The following is a 17,417-nucleotide window of genomic DNA, read 5'->3' as shown; positions in this document are numbered from 1 at the left end:
GGTATGGAGTGTGGGCACCCACCAGCAGAAAGATAAATTGGCGCCTGTGTCAAGAACATAGTTAAACTGAGAATTGCACAAAGAAAGGTTAAACGTACCTTAACAGAGACTATAGAAACATTCTTGTGGTGAAATTGATTTTCAGGGGAACTCCAGGCTGTGAATGAGCACCAAAAGTCAAGGAAAAAGCTGTTAAAATTAAATGAGGGTCTTAGGGTTATGGCATAGCTTCCAAAGCCATTTTTAAGCACATTCCTAAGCTTAACAAACTTGAAGACCTCATTTAAAGGTGGAATATTACAAATGCATAGGCAGCTACTTTTCCGTTGGCTAATTACAGCCGCTTTCAGAGATAACTATAATACTGATAAACAGAGAATCTTATCAGTCACTAACAGTTCTTAAGGTAATTACCACATGTAAAATCAGCTAATAGAATTTTGATATGGTAAAAGTGAGTAATTTATGACTTTAATTCATCTAGGTCATTGCAGCAAAATTAAGGCAACTTCATTTTGTCAGACCTTTGCCATTCATTAGGACTGTACTTTTTTTCAGTGTTTTAAGACAATACACAATAGATAGCTTTTAAGAAGATAGATTTTATTATGAGGTGAAAACAGTAACAATTATGTTTGCTATGACACAAAGGACTGTTTAGGTGAATGCACTCCAAAATGCCAGTCTCAATTGTCCTTATTTCTTCCCTGAAGGGAATCTACAGCTGCTTCAATGGTGTGGAAGACACGGACCGTAAAGGGAGCATGCAGAACCCGGATGTCACCACCAGTTACACTCAGGCCAACATGCTGAAGATGCTCCAAACTGCTAAGGACATTGTCTCATCTGCAAGAGTTGAAAACTCCCTGGACAATGCCACAAAGACCATAGAGAACTGGAGTCGACGTGATCCAGAGTCAGCCAGACCTAGTCTTCCTACCTGCCTCATAGGAACGGACTTCAGCCATAGTCGCCTGCCCTGCATCGCCAGCGTTACGGACAACCACTCACCATACCCTCAAAACGTGGACAGCACCACTCAGCACTTGCTGGAGAAGCCTCATGTGGGAACACGGCCTACCTCACTGCGCTACACTCTTCCCGCACGCACCAGCCACCATCATATCTACGAAAGAACACTGCCCATATCTAGCCTCAGTAGTCCCCATATTGCCATCAGAGACCCACCTCCTCCTACAGCCCCTAAACCCCACGTGTACGTCGACCAGTCCTGTCACCACCCTACCTCTCGCTACGTCTCTTACCGTGACTTTCAGGTACCAGACATCTTTGTGGAACACCAAGAACCTTCAGGAAGCCATTCACAATACATGGCTGGTCTGGGTCGCAAAAAGAGGTCCCACAGCTACGTAGCAACATCTCCAGAAACTCGACGGAGGGGCGACTATGATGTTCCCCAGTCCTGTCTGGCTGAGCTTAAAAGCAACCACCTTGTGGAAAACCATTCCCATACCACACCCTGCATGAGAAGCCACTTCCAGAGACCCAGCTCTAGCTGCAACTCCTGCACCAAGTTGTATCTAGAACCGGAGATGGATGACGTTCCTCTTCTGGGGAAAGATAAAATGAACCGTCGCGCCTCTTTTCTCAGGGCCACGTGGGGTGGTGACAGGATCCGGCAGCTGGATGAGAAGCCCTCCACCTCTGCATCTTCTACCAGTTGCATAAACATGCCTGATCTGTTCCCTCGAGTGGTCGTGACCAATCCCAAGCCTTCGAAGATGTATGGCAGTGCTGGTAACAACCTTCGCTACAACATGGCTGTGGAGCCAGCCTATCTGGACCCAGCCCACATGGGCTCCTTTCCGTACAAGCAGCACAAGCTCAAGTACTCAAAGTCCATCCGCCTTCCTTCGTACCGGGAGGCGATTCTACAGAATACAGCGGCCCTGCGGCGCTCCTCTTCCACATTAGTGCATGGACATTACTCAACGTACCTGAACTCTTACACAGACCTGCCGGTGTACCGGTGTCCTCTACCACAGGGATCCACTCACTTTCATGAGAATTCCAAAGACATGTGCCACCTGTTTCCATGTGTCAACCATTGCCCGGATAATGCCGCCTTGGTGCCCCGGTTAGGCAGCAGACCTGTATTGTACCAGAACACTGCTATTGGAAGCTACGAGGGGGCTGGGCGCTCAAACGAAGAGTCGTTGCACACTGTGCCGTTCTCTTCCGTACGCAGGGACCGCAGGCAGGTTCTAGTGGCACGGAACGTACACAGTCCCTATGCCCCACGGCCCTGGGGTAGGGTATCTAGTCTGGAGTCAGAGGTTTGAAGACCTTTTAAGAGCTCTCCAGAGACAGTATCCCCCAAACAGTGAGGGTAAAATGCTGGGAACTGCTAAATGAAGTCAAGCAAAAAAGCTAATAGTGGACTAGAGGTGGTAATCTCAGTGCAATAAAACCCTAAGACAGCAGGGATGGGACGGGGGAATGTACAAGTGATTACTGTGGAGACTTCTTTCAGTATACTTTAAAAAATAAGAGATAAAATAATAATGAACTGTTCTTAATCTATACTCTATTGATTGTTATTTAAACTGTTTTTAAAATGCCATTACACCAATTACACTCATTCTCTGCAAACAATTGGATGTAGCATGTTTTAAGGCAGCTTTAAAACCAAAAGGGTTTGAATTGAAAATCTGGTTTTTATTTGTCAGGGCATTTAGCCATTTTAAATCCGGAGAATCAATGGAGAATTTTATAACATAGCCACACAAAAATGTCTTCCAAGAATTTTCTAAACCCAGGTGTTTGAGAAAGCCATTCATTGTCAAATTTTGTCACTCCACTGATGTAATTCAGATCTGATTTTAAGAATGGTGAAGAATTGATTTGCCTTCTGTAGTTCCACAGCTATTTCACTGTTTAATAAATGATGGGATGGCCTGAGGGCCAATTGAAAAGGACTATTGTCTTTGTGTCTTTTGCAAAAGAAAAACCAAAGTAGAGTGGAAACAATTCATCAAACAGTTGCACGTTCAAGTCATTAGACACCTTCTTGCAGAGACATCCTCCCAAAAGGCCTTGTGTTACCAACGTAAGGTGCTGTCCTGTTCACTGTGAAGTAATGAGGATTTGTTTTGGAAATTTGAAAATTATTTCTAGAAGAACAAAGAAAGAATAATGCCCCCTGTGCTGAAGTGTGTGGCATGCTTTTACAGATCTTCCCAAAGAATGAACCCTTTAAAATAAGAACTAGTTTCAAAATGTACAACTTTATGAAATCCCATGCATTTCGTACTGTAACTAAAGGTGCAGTAGGTGATCTGCGAAATGCTAACGTTAGCCTGCTAGCATTGAAAGCATTAGATCCCAGCAAATCGCCGTCCAAAGCCACGCCTCCTCCAAAACACACACACACAGCTGCTCTCGGCAAAGAGACGACGTTAAACTACCTCATGTCTCAAAGCACACAACTTTACAATAATAATGAACGTAAACAACTTAGAGAGCTGGTACCTGACTGCTGCAGATTCATTTCGGTGTTGATACTGTTGACATGGAAACGCATAATTCCGAGTCTGACCGAACAGCTCCGGTTAGAATGTCACGGGTTGCAATCTCTTAATCACAGTAGTTATGGCGTGAACGCAGCATAAGTTCGTTGTTTTGGAGGAACTGTTAAAGGTGGCTGCTTTTTGTTTGTGGTGCTCCGTGACTGACGTTTGTCTACATAAATTCTGCATAGCATGAAACGTGCTGATGACGTATGATGTCTGCGCAAATTGGGTGCATGAGGGTATGTAAAAACATACGTTGACAGGCAGGTAGGACATCGTATTATTTCATTCAGACTGAATATAAAGATTGGATGAACATTTTATGGTCCTACGCCTTCCACAGATGATATATATTTATAAAACACATTTAGACTGTTTTAACATAGCGATTGCTATCAGGATACGAGGAGACTTTCAACCAGTATAACAAAAAATGTTTCCGTAGAGAATCACCTATTGCACCTTTAACTGTTAATCCAGTAGCTGGTGAACAAGATTATAGACACTTTTACTTAATCGTCTTGCTCACCTAAAGTTCTTGAGAATATAAAGTCTAGACAACCAGTGTCTACAAAATGTTCCATGCATATATAGCCACATAAATGTATGCCAAGATTATATATGACCTAGGAGAAAGAATGTTTCATGAATACAATTTCACTCTTGATTCGCTCTACATCGTGGCAAATGCATTACTATTCATACTTGCCAAATGGAAAAACCATTACATCTACAGTTCTGCTGTATATCAGTTCAGGGAATGCATGGACTGCATTAAAAAGGCATACACGAACACAGTATGATATTAAACAGCTGTCTTTTATTTGCTGACCTCCTGTTTTGCAGCAGCCTGTGGTGAAGTCGATGCATGGCGAGTAGGTCAAATGCTGACTCAGCGTGGCAGTTGCATGCTCTCCGAGAACAGTTTAATCCCTCTCACCTTCCTATGTCTTTAAGATGTGACGTGGGTTGCTAACATCAATCTTTCCTGTTGAGCACCGTTGTGGTCTTAGCCCTTCCTGAGGGCCCCAGGAGGACTGGAAGGGCTCCAGTGCTCCGCCTATAAAGTGCAAAGGGCAGTATAATAACGGTTAGACGAATGGGCTGATTGACCCTGGGGAATAGTATGTTTAATCACACCAACTTAGGATGATGTGCATCTGGGCAGTGAGCCAATCAGCAGGGACACGATATCGACCTATAGCACCCACCCACCTTCATTTAGTACCCTTGAGATGGAACAAGATGGAAAAGTGACCACGAGGATCAAGCTCTTGAATGAAGAATGAAACCTTGAACTCTCCTTTCAGCAGTACCAGGGGTGGGGTGGGATGGTGGAGACTAGAGAGAGAGAGAAAGCACATGTAACGGTGTCATTCAAAGCTGCTGACAGAAGAAGCTTTTCATTAAGGGAGATTTGGTCTGTGAATGTGTGCAATTCATTTTCCCGGTCATTGTTATCAGAACAACTTTATCCGCCAACTTCCCAATCACAAGATTTATTGTCTCATCTCAAAAGCTCGGAGAAACAATCTGAGGCTTATCCTCTCATCTCCACACTCTGATCTATGATGGTGTTTGTATGAGCTGCAACATGAATAATCGGACATTGGCAGAAACTAGTTAGATGACTTTGAGGCTCATGAATGTACATGAGTGAGAGAGAAATATACAATGATAACTAGGACGTGATGGATGGATCTATTTCATCAGGTCCTTTGCAGCACCTCAGATGGGCGGGGTTTCAGGGGGAAATGGGTGTGGCTGAAGAGCAGAAGGATAAGGTTTCAACGATGACTTTTGAAGGAAACAAAAACATCATACTGAAAGCCATTCACAGCTAAGATTTATCAAAGCTTGATGACAGATCAGTTCTTCAGGCAATCAATTTTTAAGCCTATATGAGCTATCATTTTTCATAACTGCACTGAGATGAATAATGGTTTCAAGAGGTCTTATTTAACTGTATCTAATAAGAAAGGCGGGATTGTTGATATGGCAGATCATACAATGTCATTAACGCTGTGATCAATGAATTCTGTTGTATAGTGAAATAAATGGAGAGTTTGCAATTGTAAGAGTGGATGACTGCAATAAATAAATAAATAATAAAAACACCCAGGGATTACAGGTTAAAAAAAATCAGAAACTTTCATTGAAAATTACTTGACTGCATTATCACTGCAAATTTCTGTTGCTGTTTGTTGTATTTCCAAAGTCCCTTTCAAGGAAAGTCTGTTCACTCGGCGGCCATATTTGCAACGCCTCCGGGCGGCTATTTCGGGCATCCAAGACCAAGTCCTATCTATTTGAATGGGGGAATCCTGAAATCTCAAAAACTGCTTGGTGAACTCACAATTAAATAACATATTTCGAATCAGCAAAAATCTGACATGAACTGTCCCATAAATGTTGTTTCTTACGCTCAAATGGCGTTAAAAAGCTTATTTTTCAGGCTAGACGAGCCAATGCGCATGTGCAGTCATAAGCTCGAGTCTCAGATTTCTATGGGAACCGGAGCTTCTAACAGCAGCTGCAGTGGCGCAATGACTTGATCAATCAGCGATTTGCTCTTTTACTTAGAAGGTGCAACATATTCTGCCATATTGCGCGTTGCAGTTTCTCCCATTCATAACTAATAGGAGTGAACCGTCTATAGTCTTTGATGTTTCTGAACCAAACTCTGGTGAGTCGTGACTGTCTCTTTAGCTTTTTTTTTTTGCGTGTTTTTTTCTATTTTACTAATATAATATAAGCTATTGAATTTAAGATTTAAAACAAAAACAAAAACATCAATACTGTCTACAAAACACAAGCAGATATGAGCCAGACACTTTATCACATTAATGCAGATAGCAAAGATCTCATCAACAATCTGGTTGGCGTCCACCCAGGTTCTAACAGACCCCGGCTGCAAACTATAAGCACTGCCCTTTCCGTGTGCATTGGCATGAGCCTCGATTTTGTGGGCAGATGCCATGACATCTTGGGGAGCTCATCAGTGTGCACCATGAGTTAGGAGGCACATGGGCAGTATAAGCCGGTGTGAATGCATGAGCAGGGCAGCAGCAGATTGCGGACCATGATGGCATCTGATCTTCATCATCCATTATTTTATGGGAGTGCAGATGGGTCTGGCTCCCATCGGGAGGTCCCTCTCTGCTGGTCACTCAAATGGACTCTCATGGGTGGTTAGAGATGAGCTGCTCAGATAATGGATCAAATAGCTTACAGCATGATAACTAGAGTCGTAATTTTTCTGGAGAAAATCTGAATGATGCTTGGCCTACATGCAAGTCACAATGCCAGTTCTGAGCAATGTTCATTTTTTACACCATTTTCATTTTAATTCAGTCAATGAAATATCATTTTAGAGTGCAAAATATTTAAACATTTTATATATTAATTTAAACATTAAAAATGTAACTTGTTATAAATTCTTCATGCTTTAGTTATTCATTGTCCATGTTTTAGCACGTTGTTATGACAAGAGCTTAACAACGTGACTTAAGCACACCAGCCTCGTATGTTTTTTGCGTTATTTTTCCTCAGATGTTGTAATATTATGCTACACTGTAAAAAATTATTTTCATGATTTGTCGTCACAACATTTTTTCTTTTCTCAAATCAACTTAGATAATGTGGTTCAGATTACATATCTTTAGTTTCTGTTGAGTAATCCAATCGCTTTCATTGTATTAACTCAACATTTTAATTTCAATGAACTCAAATTTTTAAGGCAGCCAGGTAGCTTACTTTTTTAAGTTAAACCAACAATACTTTTTTACAGTGTACGTTTGTTTTTTTATGTATTTAATCTCGTATGGCCTATGTATAGAATGCATTCATGTAATTCAGTTAACCCCCTAGCAAAGCAAGTCAGGGCTTCCATTTTTTTTTTCTTTTCTTTTTTTTTTAGTTTCAGCTTATGCAGGAGTTCTCAAAAATTATTATCGTCTATCAAATATCATCGTCTTCTTTATCCTTAACAAAACTAATCCTTCGTTGGCAAATATTTTTGATTAATTATTTTACACTGCCTCTGTCATTTAGCAGGTTGCTAGAATGTTGTATTCTGAACCCAGGGAGTCGATCCCAAAAATAATCACTTAAAGGGTTAATTGAAAATGAAAATTCTGTCTTTAATTACCCTCATGTTGTTCCAAACCCATAAGACTTTTGTTCATCTTCAGATGACAAATGAAGATCTTTTAAATGAAATCTGAGAGCTTCCTGTCCCTCCATTGACAGCCTATGCAACTACCACTTTCAAGCTCCAGAAAGGTAGTAAAGACATAATTAAAGTAACCCATGGGACTCCAGTGGTTTAACCTCAGTTTTCTGAAGCGACTCGATTGCTTTGTTTGTGCAATTTTATTTCATAATTGACCGCTTTATTTACAAAATATTAATCACCATTCACAAAACAAAATCAAAGGAGGGACAGAAAACTCTCAGATTTCATTTAAAAGATCTTCATTTGTGTTCTGAAGATGAACGAAGGACGGGTTTGTTATGACATGAGGGTGAGTAATAAATAATGACAGAAATTTCATTTTTGGGTGAACTAACCATTTAAGTGACTCCCACCTTTGGCCATTGAATTCTCTGATTCCAAGGCATTGAGAATAATGAGTCGATTCTGAAGGTGGGATTGTTTATTTCCTCAATTTCCTAACTACACGTCCTACAGCCTTACAAAGGAACTGGTTTCATACCATTGACTCAAATCTTTTCATTCAGTTCACCAAAACAACTTGTTCTGATTCACACAATAGCCGCATTTCCACCACAGGAACTTTCCCCAGGAACTAGTTCTTTGGGGAGGTACTCGGTGTGTTTCGACCACAGGAACTAGGGTCTTAATGAATGTCTAAATGAAGTTCTGGGTAAAAATTTCCCCATCAGAAAGTCCCTGCTCACGAGGTAGTACTTTTTCAAAGTTCTGGAACTTTCAAGGGTGGGACTTGGGCACTGAACATGCTGACTGGTTGAGTTCACGCAGCATTTTGATTGATTGACTCCACGCACTATTCGAATCAACATTGGAGTTTAAAAATGATGACCGATGGACCGAAAACGAGGTTCAGGCTTTATTAAGATTATATGTGGAGGACGAAATTCGGCGGAAATTTCCAGTAGCCCCTCACTGCAGAACACACGAGATCCAGGGGGCGGAGACGGGTAGGATTAGGGATATGTAAAATGGGAGGAGTTGGATCTGGATCCAGCCTCGCCCTCTGGATCTTGTGTTTTGCAGTGACGACGATCTCGAAATTACAGCACATTTTTTCCTGGGAAAAAAGTTCCTGGGACAAATTGTTCCAGGTAATTTCGGTTGGAAAAGTGGCTAATGAATAATTTTGTGACTCTTTCAAAGAGTTACATCATTATGCCAGTAGGTGGCGACTAGTGAGCATCTTTTTGAGTATTATGAGTGATTCTTTCAATCATACACTGACAAATTCATTCAAAATCACAGAAACAAAACACCATAACCGCGCTAATTTAAAATACTAAAATGAAATAATTTAAAGGACAACAGCAAACGATATCTTGACACACTATCAATCATAATAGCGTAAAATACTTTAAATTGCACTGTTTACTTAAGATTAATTAACTCACTGGAAATGACTCTTGGAATCAACTTAAAATTGAATTAAAAAATCTGGAATCGGAATCAAAACAGCACTTCTAATGGATCTGTCCCTCTTTTTCAATGAAGGCCATTATCACAGTGTTCAATTTATACCAGAGTGAGTCATAACATCCATTGATTAGATTTATATTGCTTTGGGGACAGAGCTTTGCTTCTGTGTCTGGGCAAACTGGCATTTCTGCGCTCCAATGAAGTGGCACACTGTCAGTTACCAACAGTTCCACCAATTAACCCACGCAGCATTTTGAAGCACTCATTCTGATGTATTGAATTTGAGAGACACCCTAGTGATCTTCTGTCATCTCATCACATGTTAATTTCATGATACTTCTTTATGCCAATAGCTACACGCGCACACACAATAATTGACATTCTTCATACAGAGAGCAGCTATGAAGCAGCATTCCTCGCACATCCTCGCCCTGAATAAATTACCTCACACTCCATAAATTTTCCCAGATGTTAAGAGTCACCTTGAGAATAGCTCTCAGAATCCTATCAGTAGAGGAGGAGTGTGTGAGGAAAGAGAGAGAAATGGCTTGAGGCTTGAGAGAGAAAGAGGACAAGTCCAGCAGACAAACACAAAGTGAAGAAAACAAAGATTAGAACTGTATGCTAATGGAAAAAAAAACTTGTGTACACATATAATCACAATACGGCTGCCAATTTAATACATTCAACGTATTTATTTATATAGTACAAAAAATGCATTAAATAGACAAAAATAAATGGCAGATGTTCAGCCAACTGAGGAGGTTCGACTAAAAAAAATCCACATCTCAAACTAAAACTAACAACAACAAAAAATAAATAAATAAATAAAAAGTATCACCTCAGCAGAAAATGCCCTAAATGAAAAGCATGTTCTTATGAATTCTGCAGTCAGGGTGCAAACTGTCATGTCTTTGAATTATATTTATTTTGGAGGTTTTCTCAGCAAATATTTATATGAGATTAATTAAGATTAATTATTTGGCATATCATGTAATTATATTGATTACATTATTAAATAAGCTGACTGCCCTAATTCACAATAAATCAGAGACGTCATTGGAGACAGTGAGTTGCAAAGGAGTGTTTCTAATATATCCAAATATGTCCTCTTCATTTCTCATGCAAATAGAGCATGAACATTTCTTGGCAACACACTGGTACTAATTTATATCATGTCTTCCAGGGTTTGAACTTCAGCCCAGACCTTTAGCCAGAGCATCACCACTACACCTCTATGAGGGTAGAGCTACTTATGGACCACAGAGGGTACATTTATAGGCCACAGTCAGAGTAGACATTATTTAAAGGAACAGTTCACTCAAAAAAAAAAAAAAAAGAAGAGAATTCTGTCATCATTCATCTTCATGTCATTCCAACTCTGTATGACTTTATTTCTTCTGTGGGACATAAAAGGAGATGGTTAGTTGAATGATGACACAAACCAAACAGTGAAATTAATTAAATGAAATGAGTTTGTTTCACTCAAATAATAATGAACGTTCATTGTACTTAATAGAAAAAGTTGCGTGAACTCAAAATTTGATTGTATTAAGCTGAATTTAATATGATTGAGTTGCAGCAGATTTCTAATTCCCAGCATGCTTTGCGCCAGACTGTATAAGGAAAATAAATGTTGCAATTAAAGGGTTAGTTCACCCAAAAATGAAAACTCGGTCATTAATTACTTCACCATCAAGACGTTCCACACCTGTAAGACCTTTGTTCATCTGCAGAACACAAATTAAGATATTTTTGATAAAATCCTATGGCTCAGTATTACTAGTATTACTAGATTACTAGTATCAGTATCGGGCCGATACCAAGCTCATATACTTGTACTTGTACTTGTACTCGTAAAAATACCCCCGATACCAAAGACCAATACCTCAAGTGACGTAACTGACAGAATTTTCCGCGCACAGAGACACCGGCGGCAGCAGCAGAAACAATGTCAGCCTCAGGGGTGTGGAAATACTTCAAAATGAATGATGACAACCCTCTCTTTCTTTTGCGCGATCCCAGTTATCTCAGACAGCGTCTGATATCAAATGTACAAATAGTTGTCAAAATGTCCATCATGTGGAGTATTTTACGTAAATACAGTCGGTTATGGCTTAAGTGGACGTAAACAGGTGGGTGAAAACAGGATATGTGTCAGTATTACATCCATGGATTCGGTCTTAAAATGACAATAGCCTAATTAAATATTTGTCTGTCATTAATGTTAATAAAACAACAAAAGACGTTATCAATGGAGGCCTCACTGAGCCATCGGATTTTATCAAAAATATCTTAATTTGTGTTCAGAAGATGAACGTCTTAAAGGTCTTACGGGTGTGGAACGACATGAGGGTGAGTGACAGAATTTTTATTTTTGGGTGAACTAACCCTTTAATGTGTTATTTTGTGTGTTTTTACACAAGATTAACATAGGGAGACATAAGTCTTAGTCTTATGTAACTTATGTACTCAAACCATTTAAGTAACGATATAGTTGTTAAGACTTAGTTAGATTTGTTACCTGAATTCAAACTAAATAAATAAAATAACCTTAAAATCTTTAAGTTGAGTTTACTCTAATAATTGACTAAACCAACACTAAAATATAAGTGAATTTAACTCAATGTATATGAGTTTACAGTACTCATACTTATTGGTTTTAAAACTTATATGGTTTATGGCAATCGGTTTCCTCAAATGGTTTAAGTTACCGTAACTTATCGGGTTTTACAGTGCGCATCAATAAAAGCTGGGGCTGTTGAAAAAGCACAAGAAGTGCCATAAAAGCACCATAAAATTATGCCTGAAATCTTAGTAATTTGTGCATATATTGTGCAGATATTCAAATGTGGTGCATCAATGTACCGATTTTTGGACAAGCTAATTTGACGTGAACAAAATAGTTGTAATGTTTTGAGGTCCTAAAAAGATCTCATCAAATTGTTAAAACTCATGTTTTTTAAATGGTTTCAATGATGACAATGAGATACACAACAGTATGACAATATTCAACAAGACTGTAGTTTTATCCCTCACAGCCTAGTTTTCATTCATGACAAATTAAACATGGCGTCTACTCTGACTAATGTCTATATGGAGCTTCTTCTGAAGATTCCTGCTGATGTCAGCATTGATTGATCTCCATTTGCATAGCATAAGCATGAAATCTAATTACTGCCCGCTGTTATCATCTCTGAAGTCCACGCTCTCTGAGCTGAAAGCATCGTAGGGTGGGTTCCTGGAAACCATTAGCTGAGTGTTACAGGAAACCCTAATGTCCTTATGTGGCACTGATGCCTAACACAGAGGCCACCAACTGTTTCAGGTCATGTGATGGAGCCTAACGCCAGGCGGACGTCCAGCTGCTTCGGGCCATTGGGTTTAATCTCTTGAGCATGGCAGACCGTGGATACGTACATACATACATGTGGGTGGACATGTGTATCTACTGATGGACTGGGGTGGGCTGAGGAGAACCAATGACACAAATCCTCCTCCCTTCAGCTTTCTGTTCCCTTTTTTTTTTTTCCAATTGACACACACGCCCCTGGTGTGATCATTACCAAGATCTCTCATTAAGAAAGAGTGTTTCAAGGTCGCCACTTAGAAGAATGTTATCTTCCGTTTCCTGATTAATTTTTCATTCCATGTCATGACATTTTCATTAACCTTTGTTTTGTAAAACTTTCATTAGGGTTTACAAAAAACTTTCATTAGGGTTATACATGTTATGCAGTACTTTTTTTTTATTTTTTTATTTTTTTTTTACTTTTTAAAAAATGGAAAATTATGTCACTTCTTGGAGGATGATGTCATTAAAGTGCCCCTATTATGCTATTTTAAAGGTTCCTAATTTTGTTTTGGAGGTCTCCTACAATAGGTTTACATGCATCCAAATTAAAAATACATTTCTCATAATATACATTGCAGTCAGAAAACGGTTTGTTCGGAGTTTCAGTCTCTCTAAACTCCTCCTTTCTGTGATCCTACTCTGCTCTGATTGGTCAGATGACCCAGTCTGTTGTGATTGGTCCACTCTGCTCTGATTGGTCAGAGGACCCAGTCTGGGCTGCATTCAGCCTCGACAAAACATTGCAAAAAACAGTGGTGCGTTGAACACCCCGTTCTGATGATGCAAGAGTTGCAACTATGGCAGCTGAGAACGCCATTCTTTGTGTTCTTTGTGAAGAATTTTCGGAGCCTGATGAATCGGTATGAATACATGTTTAACACTGCAAAATACGCTCGATGTTACAGTCACTGCCCTTGCCGTCCAGAATAAAAGAGAAAAAATATAAACAACTACATCATCATGTTGATATGCTTTATTTTTACTATAAAACTCTTACGACAAATATGTCTTCTAATATCTTCAATTGTTGCGTATACCGAGCTGCAGCGGACACATTTGTAAACGACTTTACTTGGAGCCATTGTGCGAGCTGTCTCTTTAATACCACGTGGTTTATATACATGTTGCTGCTGATTGGGCTGACATTTTGACACACCCACCAAATGAGAAAATGCATCTGAGACCCCATTGCACACCGTTTCCAGGAAACATGTCGTTCAACCCGGAAACCGTAGCAAAACGTTGCGCACCGGTTTGAGCTTGAACGTGCCCCGTTGTGATTGGTCTACTCTGCTCTGATTCTACTTCTGATCTTCACTCAGTTTCTGGTATGGTTCACTTATTATTTAAGGATTCCCCTAATTGCTAACAAATGCCTTACGACCATCGACTGTGTACGAAACATTTAAGAAGTCAGTGATTAGTAACACCCCGCCATTCATACATGTTTCATGCTTTATGTCTCCAACTAATTATTACAGCAGAGGGAAAATTAGGACAGATTGTTTAAATGCTCATACATTAATTACCCAACTAGAGCTGTTAATTTTTTGCTTAATTTACAACCTTTATATTATTCAAGTATAACGAATTTAATAAAAAAAAAAAAAAAATACAGAAAACAAATACCTGCAGTGGCACCTGCCGCACTTTGGAACCTCTAAAGGTACATGGTGATAGAAAAATATGAGATAGAAGGAAAAAATATACAAATAAACTTTGAGTACGCTCACAAAGAACTCAGAAGTTTTGCAAGTGAACGCAAAGTGTCTCTTGAGAACACAAACATTTTGTGAGCAAATGCAAAGTTTACTGGGGGAACACAAAACATTTGCAAGAGAACACAAAAGTACGGAGCCCCTAAAGGGATATGGTGGTGGAAAAAAATATGAAAATATATTTCAAAACTTTTGCGTTCTCTCACAAAAGTTTTGTTTTCCCCTGAGAAACTTTGTTCACTCACCAACGCAAATATACACTGACATATCATTTTTTCTCAGATCTGATATATTTTTTCCATCACCCTTAAAAGTTTCCATACAAAAGCATTGACATAGCCTATAATTTTTTCCTCCCATCTCATATATTTTTCCACCACCATGTTGCTTTAGGGGCTCCGTACCATCCTGAGAAACACTAGCAATATTTCAGAATGAATGTAGCGAATCTAACGATGTCAATGAATCATTATTTTGAATCGGTTCTTTTTGGTCAATTGGCAGGAATCAATTCACCATTTGATTCTTTCAGACAGCTCTCTCCATGGCCCTGTTTCCACCTGGTAATAAGATGCATTTTGGTCGATCTGATCACAAGTGGACAATGCTAAATACATGTAAAATGTTTTGAGCTTGTCCACTTTCGACCACTTCCAGAGGTAGTCAAAAACGCATTCGACCAGATTACTATCGTAGTGGAAACACTCATGTGGTCGAATGTTTTCGAACAGCTGCTAAAGACCATCTACTCTCCGCTACTGACCTAACGCGTAAACTTTATAGGAAGTGTGTTAGCCAGACGGTACTTAGACTTTGTTGGCTGGAGACCCGAGTTTGGTTTAAAGATGAAAACCTACCAAGCACAATGTTCTCTCACCATTCCTGATTTCTAACACACACTCACAGCATTATTCTTGCAGCTGTCAGAGCAGAAACGAAAGCTGATGCTCTCCGTATATTTCTGTTTCACTCACTTCAAAATTGAACACACACACATATCTGATCCTTTTAGTCATTGATTTCTTTCACAAGGCCAAACACAGCTGATGATACATGCAGGAGAAACAGCAACATTAATCTACTGTAATACACAGACTCATTGTTCCACTTCACAAAGTTTACAAGCAGGATCGGCTGGCTCACAGGGGTCATAAAGTGTTTTTGTAATTTAGGGGGATGAAATGAAACTGAACTCAGATGCGAAAGGGTTGAGCAAATCCCTGCTTAAACTTATGCCATCATTACATTTTCAGTAATGCTTTTGGATACATTTACTGTTGCTCAAAGTTACAGTTAGGGATTTAAACAAACCCCAACCTAGGTATTAAACTTTGATACATAACACATCCAGTTGTGTTTGTGCTACAGACTTCAAATCATGTGGAATTCCTGAAGTAATGTTTTTGACTTGCAAATATATAAAATAGGCCAGATTTAAACTTGCATGACTATCATGGCTCAACATATTGGCAATATATGTTAGGTCATATATGTCTCTGATATGCTGTAAAGATATAAACATGTATTCTATTTAAGAGTCACTTTCAGCCTCCTGTTGACTCAATGGCATCATAATAAAGAGGCGCTCAGTAAGGAAGTGACCTGCTCTACGAAGGACAAACATTCATTTTCTTCCCTCCTGGCATGATGTTAGATGAGAGGAGAGAAATCCCATTGTTTGTACTCTGGGATCAACGTGACTCCCCCTTATCGGTGTTCCACCTCTCTGCCAGGATCTGAAATGGACTAATAAAAGGCCTCAATGCACAGAGAGAGAGATGGAGAGAGAAAGAGAGGTAAGGAAGAAGTGTGATAGGAATGAAAGGAGGGACGGTAAAGTAGAACAGAGCAGAAGCTAAAACAGGCTGAAAAAGTGATTACTGAACATTTAACAGGTCTGGCAACTTTATGTGAGTGAAAACTGCTGTTCTCCCTGCAGAGAAATCATTTTGAGGGAAAGGTCCATTACAGTATTCATCCCTCCCTATCACTGCTAAATGATCAGACACAAATCTCCCATCATTCCCTCATACCGGTCATTGCCACGTTTGACCTTCATCAATGGAAGTACATTTTTCTTCCTTTCACACCACAGTTCATGTGAGGCACATGAATACAATACATTTTAAGGGCTAATTACTTTTTTTTTAGAGGCATAAAATCCATGTTTTTGTGTTTGAAACTATCGTCTAACATAAAATTCTATGTAAACATAAAGTAGCAAGTGTTAAAGGGTTAGTTCACACAAAAATGAAAATTCTGTCATTAATTACTCACCCTCATGTCCTTCTACACCTTCGTTCATCTTCTGAACACAAATTAAGATATTTTTGATGAAATCTGATGGCTCAGTGAGGCCTGCATTGCCAGCAAGAAAATTAACACTTTCAGATGCCTAGAAAGCTACTAAAAACATATTTAAAACAGTTCATGTGACTACAGTGGTTCAACCTTAATGTTATGAAGCGACGAGAATACTTTTTGTGCACCAAAAAAAACAAAATAACGACTTTATTCAACAGTATCTAGTGATGGGCGATTTCTAAACACTGCTTCATGAAGCTTTGAAGCTTTACAAATCTTTTGTTTCGAATCAGTGGTTCGGAGTGCGTATCAAACTGCCAAAGTCACGTGGACCATTGAAATTTCAAAACCCTTATGACGCAACGAAGCCTCGTTTACTGAAATCATGTGAATTTGGCGCTCCGAACCAAAGACCTGGACGGGTCCTGTTTGATAAACCCGCACCCGCAGTTATTAACAGCACACCCGACCCAATATCCGACAGAAACTCTAATTTTAGCCCGCACCCGACCCGACTGACATAAAAACAGCGAACCGGCCTGCACCCGCATTAAATCTCCTACATCAGGTAGACAAAAATATTTTCTTATGTAGCCCAACACCAGCAATAAAACCAACATTAGGCATTATATGTCACTGCATCTAATTAAACATTGCATTAAAAACACAAGTAAAATAACAGAACAAATAATGTTTTAGTAGGGCTATTTAACTATAAGCTTAAAGCTAGTAAATATTTTATCAGATTCACTCGGCATTTAAATGCGGTTGTCTCTTCTGAAACTAAGCAGTGTTTACCTGGCCGCTGGTCCTCTTTGTAGCAGCGTGAAAAATATTCTAAAACTTTTATTCAA

General features: G+C 39.4%; 1 protein-coding gene and 1 long non-coding RNA gene across 2 annotated transcripts in view; one reads left to right on the top strand and one right to left on the bottom strand.

The window, feature by feature from the left end:
• The window catches only part of grin2ca (glutamate receptor, ionotropic, N-methyl D-aspartate 2Ca), a 71,934-nt gene extending 68,995 nt beyond the window's left edge, over positions 1 to 2,939 (top strand). The window contains exon 14 of the mRNA XM_051884687.1: positions 714 to 2,939. Coding sequence (XP_051740647.1) covers positions 714 to 2,303 — 1,590 coding nt within the window. The 3' untranslated portion in view covers positions 2,304 to 2,939. The remainder of the gene's footprint in view (positions 1 to 713) is intronic.
• A 120-nt stretch (positions 2,940 to 3,059) lies between these two features.
• LOC127507570 (uncharacterized) overlaps positions 3,060 to 17,417 on the bottom strand; it is a 35,942-nt gene continuing 21,584 nt past the window's right edge. Inside the window, exons 2-3 of the long non-coding RNA XR_007928386.1 lie at positions 4,749 to 4,874; positions 3,060 to 4,593 (exon numbers count right to left, since the gene is read on the bottom strand). This is a non-coding gene — a long non-coding RNA (uncharacterized LOC127507570). The remainder of the gene's footprint in view (positions 4,594 to 4,748; positions 4,875 to 17,417) is intronic.

The sequence above is a fragment of the Ctenopharyngodon idella genome, chromosome 3, assembly GCF_019924925.1.
Source record: "Ctenopharyngodon idella isolate HZGC_01 chromosome 3, HZGC01, whole genome shotgun sequence".
NCBI lineage: Eukaryota > Metazoa > Chordata > Actinopteri > Cypriniformes > Xenocyprididae > Ctenopharyngodon > Ctenopharyngodon idella.
Note: the sequence above shows the minus strand (reverse complement) of the source record. Positions and strands in the feature narration are given on the sequence as shown.